This window comes from Chiloscyllium plagiosum, unplaced genomic scaffold (assembly GCF_037043375.1).
Source record: "Chiloscyllium plagiosum isolate Xiang-an unplaced genomic scaffold, Cpla_swu_hap1 HiC_scaffold_2, whole genome shotgun sequence".
NCBI classification, from domain to species: Eukaryota; Metazoa; Chordata; class Chondrichthyes; order Orectolobiformes; family Hemiscylliidae; genus Chiloscyllium; species Chiloscyllium plagiosum.
Window position 1 is genome coordinate 107,015,774 of NW_028270140.1, and position 4,648 is coordinate 107,020,421.

The 4,648-nt window shown below is 46.8% G+C and overlaps 1 protein-coding gene across 1 annotated transcript; it reads right to left on the reverse strand.

Moving 5' to 3' along the window:
* Window positions 1-231: 231 nt before the first annotated feature.
* LOC148151956 (uncharacterized) lies at window positions 232-3,331 on the reverse strand. Its single transcript, XM_087999386.1, has 2 exons — window positions 752-3,331; window positions 232-698 (listed from the first exon to the last, which is right to left on the reverse strand). Exon 1 carries the CDS (start codon window positions 3,308-3,310, stop codon window positions 851-853), a length of 2,460 nt encoding a protein of 819 aa, XP_087855512.1. The 5' UTR covers window positions 3,311-3,331; the 3' UTR covers window positions 232-698; window positions 752-850.
* Window positions 3,332-4,648: the final 1,317 nt, after the last annotated feature.

Consider the following 4,648-nt stretch of genomic DNA (forward strand, 5'->3'; position numbering starts at 1 on the left):
AAATCGGAGGCTATGCCAATGGGTGGCCTTGCTATGATACCCCACTTAGCGGACGGATCCCTTTTTCCCTTTCGTTGATCCCTGGAGGGCTTCTTATATTTAGGCATTTTTATCACTCCAGTATTTGGTCAGTTGTATAAGGCTAATTTTGTGCACTTACTGGAAAGGATAAGGCAGGACCTCCAGCGATGGGGAGACCTTCCAATTTCCTGGTTGGTGTTTTATAAATTCTCAAGGATCGGGTTCGCAGGAGAGTAGTCTGACACAGACCAGGAGAAAAGAACTGAGAGACGAGTTTGCTAGAATATAAGTATTTTATTCCCCGCAGTGTCGCCTCAACCAGGTCTCGTACTTACAACGGGTCTGGTTTATACTCACTCTACATGTTACCGGAACTGGGAGCCGTCAGTTCTCGTAGAGCGGTTGCCAACAACCCACGCTCGGCGGTTAAACGTAACCCGGAGCAGACTCTACCGAACTGGGGACTTTCCCAGCTTATATACTCTTTCGAGATCTAAACATTCATGCGAACAACAGGGCAAGACTCTTTACGAGTTTCAGCTGGAACCAATTAAGCTTGCAACATCCTGTTTGACAGTATCTGTTCCTTATCAAGGCTGGTAGCATAAACACCATAAGCAACACATTCCATTCCGGCAACATATTCATGCGAACAACAGGGCAAGACTAAGCAACACCTTCCATTCCGGTAACATATTCATGCGAACAACAGGGCAAGACTAAGCAACACATTCCATTCCGGTTACATACAGATAATAAGATCCACACATGTATTGGGACATAATTTTAACCCTTTCACCACATTCCACTGATTGGCCCAATACATGTGTTACATCATGCCCATATATATCTTTTCCAACAAGCGTCTACGTACACGCCAAATATACAAGCAAGTCAGGATATTACAGCATGTTACGATCACCAGGACTCCTACCAGGATCGATGAGGGTGGGAATAGGAACTTCCCCGCAGTGGAGGACATACCACTCAACATATCCCACCAATGATGAGCTGACTCTACTTCCACTACATGGGCAGCGTGTACTACCTCCTGTCCATGTATAAAGGTAGACACTGTAACCTTGGTGACATTGGTTTGATGCTTTCGTAATATCTGCTTAAGCTCCTCGGATCGGTCCAATGCTTGCTTAAACCGATCCAGGGAAATGTTCCAAGGATTCATCAGCACTTTCCACTGCACCTTGGTAAAGTGGTGAGCACTGCTATAATTGGTTAACAGATAGGTCTGATTCTGCCATTGCCACTGATAGACATTTGAGAGGCATCCCGAGAACGGTACTGTGGGAAGCGTAGGATGTGGGTTATTGGTAGCCACACAGAGCGTGTGTGGCCCAATCTGCCACATCATGTCCCTTGGAGTTTCAACAGTCCATTCGCACAGGGCCGTTCCCTTAGTCAAGCAAGGGTCCCGATATCTGTCCATCAGTAGGCAAGTTTTTCCCTGATCAGTCTGTTCACAAGCGGACAGATCATAGGTAATATTGGTATCTGGGCTAAACCACTGCTCCCTTGTCTTCAGAAAATAATATCCAGAAGATGTAATCACTGGTAATACATAATATCGACAGACCGTAACAGTGTGGGTTACATTCATGGTAACAAAGTATCCTCTACACATAGTTGTATTACACCATGTTTTCTCTGGATGTGTCATCATCCACAGTTTCTCGGATACATTCCATATTCCCCTCCAAGCTTGTACATTAGGGGATGTTACCGTGCGCAAGAATCGTTCTTTCTGCATCTGTGCATGCAACATGTTAATATGACAGGCAGTCCAATTTAACTGAGCTGTAATGTTCTCAAACAGTTCCTGGGTGGCACCCCAGACATCTAGTTCCCATTGCAGGGATTGTATCAATATTTTAGCTGTTTCTCCTTGAGTCATCATTACGGATGGCATCCATCTTCCAATGGTGTGCAGCCCTTGTGAAGTAGCCTGTCCTGTGTTGGATAATTTAGTACGGGTTACCTCAGAGTCAATAGCATTTGAGATACCCATGACAGTTCCTGCACCTCCCAGTAGAGTGTCATACCATGCACGCCGCCTCCTCTTATGTTGGCATTCTGGGATAGCCGGCAGCCGCACCTGCCAGTGAACATCAGTGTGCAGTACTGCCTGGGCCATCTGCTGACAAGTTGACATAATGGGAGCCAACTGTGTGCGGTGCGCGTCAGAGACGTTAGGGCGCACCAAGATCAGCCATAACGTTCGAGTCCGGTTTTGAATAACTGTTCCATTGCTGATCCAGATGTCCTCATCTCCAGTCGTGATGTTCCATCGTGTCCCGTTTGAGCTTTCACATTCACGAGCGGTTATATTCCAATGACACATATTCACCGTTGCATTCAACATCAATGTACAGTTAGGGGTTATCAAAGTTACATTTCTCCCCTTATAACATCGTACACAAGTATACATTTGACAATCACTCGTGAGATCTAAAATTGTACACCATTGATTTGCCGCGCACTTAAAATCATCTTGCTGTCGTTCCTCACTACTAATTTTCCAACCTACATTTTGTTTCGATAAGGGTACCAACGACTGAGCTGGCACACTCCTCCAGACTGATTCCCCAGGATACATAATGGTGACCAGACTGTCTTTTCCTTGGGCTATGATCTCTGCCGGTTTGGGGGGACCAGTTGTCTGGCGTACCCATACCTTGGCACCCTTAGTGTCAGTAGACCCAAATCCCCCCGTCCCACGCTCAGTAACCTTAACGGGAGCTCCCGTCTCTTCCACCGTTGTAAGGTTACATGGTTTAATAACTAATTGTGCTATTCTGTCTCCCTTCTGTATCACATAAGGTTCAGATGTGATGTTGACCAGGACTACTCCCAATTCTCCTTGGTAGTCCGCGTCAATTACTCCTGCCATTACATCAATCCCCTTTAGTGACAATCCCGATCGCGGGAGGATATGCCCATAGGTTCCAGGGGGACAAATCAATCCTAATCCGGTCTTAATCACCGTAGGTTTTTGTTGGACCAAAGTCTGTGTAGTTAACGCTCGTAAGTCCAGTCCAGCCGAAGCCGGTGTGGCCCTTACGGGAATATTAGCTTCCTTAGCAAATTTCCACATTTTAATAGGCTGTGCCTTTGGGGTATCACACACCCATATCATCCGATTCAAGGGCGTCACCCCGTTTCCCAATGGGCGGTTATTAATTTGCTTTACTACCCGAATCAATTGTTTCTTCCAACCTGTTAAATTATTACATCCTCCTGCCTTTCGCAGGGAGGATTTTAGAAGCCCGTTCATTCGTTCAATAAGTCCCGCAGCTTGCGGATGGTAGGGCACGTGATAAATCCATTCCACGTGGTTATCATGACACCACTGCTTTACCACCCTTCCTGTGAAATGGGAGCCATTGTCACTCTGGACCTGTATGGGCAATCCATAAAATTGTTCAATCAAATCTAAACATCGCAAGGTAGCCTGTTGATTGTTGTGACGACAGGGATGGGCTACCAAAACCCCAGACATAGTGTCCACAGCTGTACATATGTGGTTACATCCTTGTGAGGAGGGTAAGGGACCCACAAAGTCCATTTGCCAGCTCTGTCCCGGACCATCCCCCCGATGGATATGTCCCATCATGTGTTGGGGCACTCCCTGCCGCTGATGTTGACACTGCTCACACTGGTTTACTGCAGTCTTAACATCATCTACCATAAGATCTATTCCTCGGTCTCGAGCCCATTGCAAGGTTCCTTGCACTCCCCAGTGCCCAGCCTTAAGGTGTGCCCATCTAGCTAGGTCCACTGAGGTGCCCCTTTGCACATTCATGGTTCGGACGATACCATCCACATATCGATTATGTAGAGCTTCCACATCATTTCGAGATGTATGGGCATCTACGTGGGTGATGTATATAACCAGGTGTTGAGCTTTTTCCCATATATCTTCCCATAACTGTTTACCCCATACTTCCCTATTTTGGATCATCCACTGATTGGCCTGCCAAGTTGGCATCCATTGTGTCATGCCGTTAACCACTGACCAAGAGTCAGAAAACAAATAAACTCCCATGACCCCTGCTTGCATGACTACCATATGCACTGCTTTTAATTCTGCCCACTGACTACTTTTTCCCTCCCCTAATTCTTCTAGGGTTATACCTTGTTTCGGATTAAAAGCGGCAGCTTTCCATCTACGTTGTCCTGCCTTCCATTGGGCTGACCCATCTACAAACCAAGCCGTGGTTTGTTCATCCAGGGTCAGTTCATCATACCGTTTGCCCATCTTGACGGGTGATTCTTTATACTCAATCACCTCAAACCGCTTTTCCCCTTCCTCAGGGGCCTCCGCCACTTGCTCATGCAGGACTGACACTCCCTTTTGTCCAGTCCGCACTCTTTCTGACACGTACCATTTCCATTTGATAATGCTGCTCTCTTGGGCGGTTCCTATCCTGTGGGTAGTGGGGTCACTGAGTACCCACGGGAGGATAGGAATAGCTGTTCTCATGATCACTTCATGTCCAGTAGTTAGAGCTTCAGTTTCCACCAAGCTCCAGTAACATGATAACAATTGTTTCTCAAAGGGGGTGTATCGTTCCCCTGCCGGGGGCAATTTCCGGGACCAAAATCCCAATTC

Coding starts and splice junctions, on each gene's coding strand:
- LOC148151956 (XM_087999386.1), bottom strand. CDS start 3,310: ATGAACGGGCTTCTAAAATCCTCCCTGCGAAAGGCAGGAGGATGTAAT.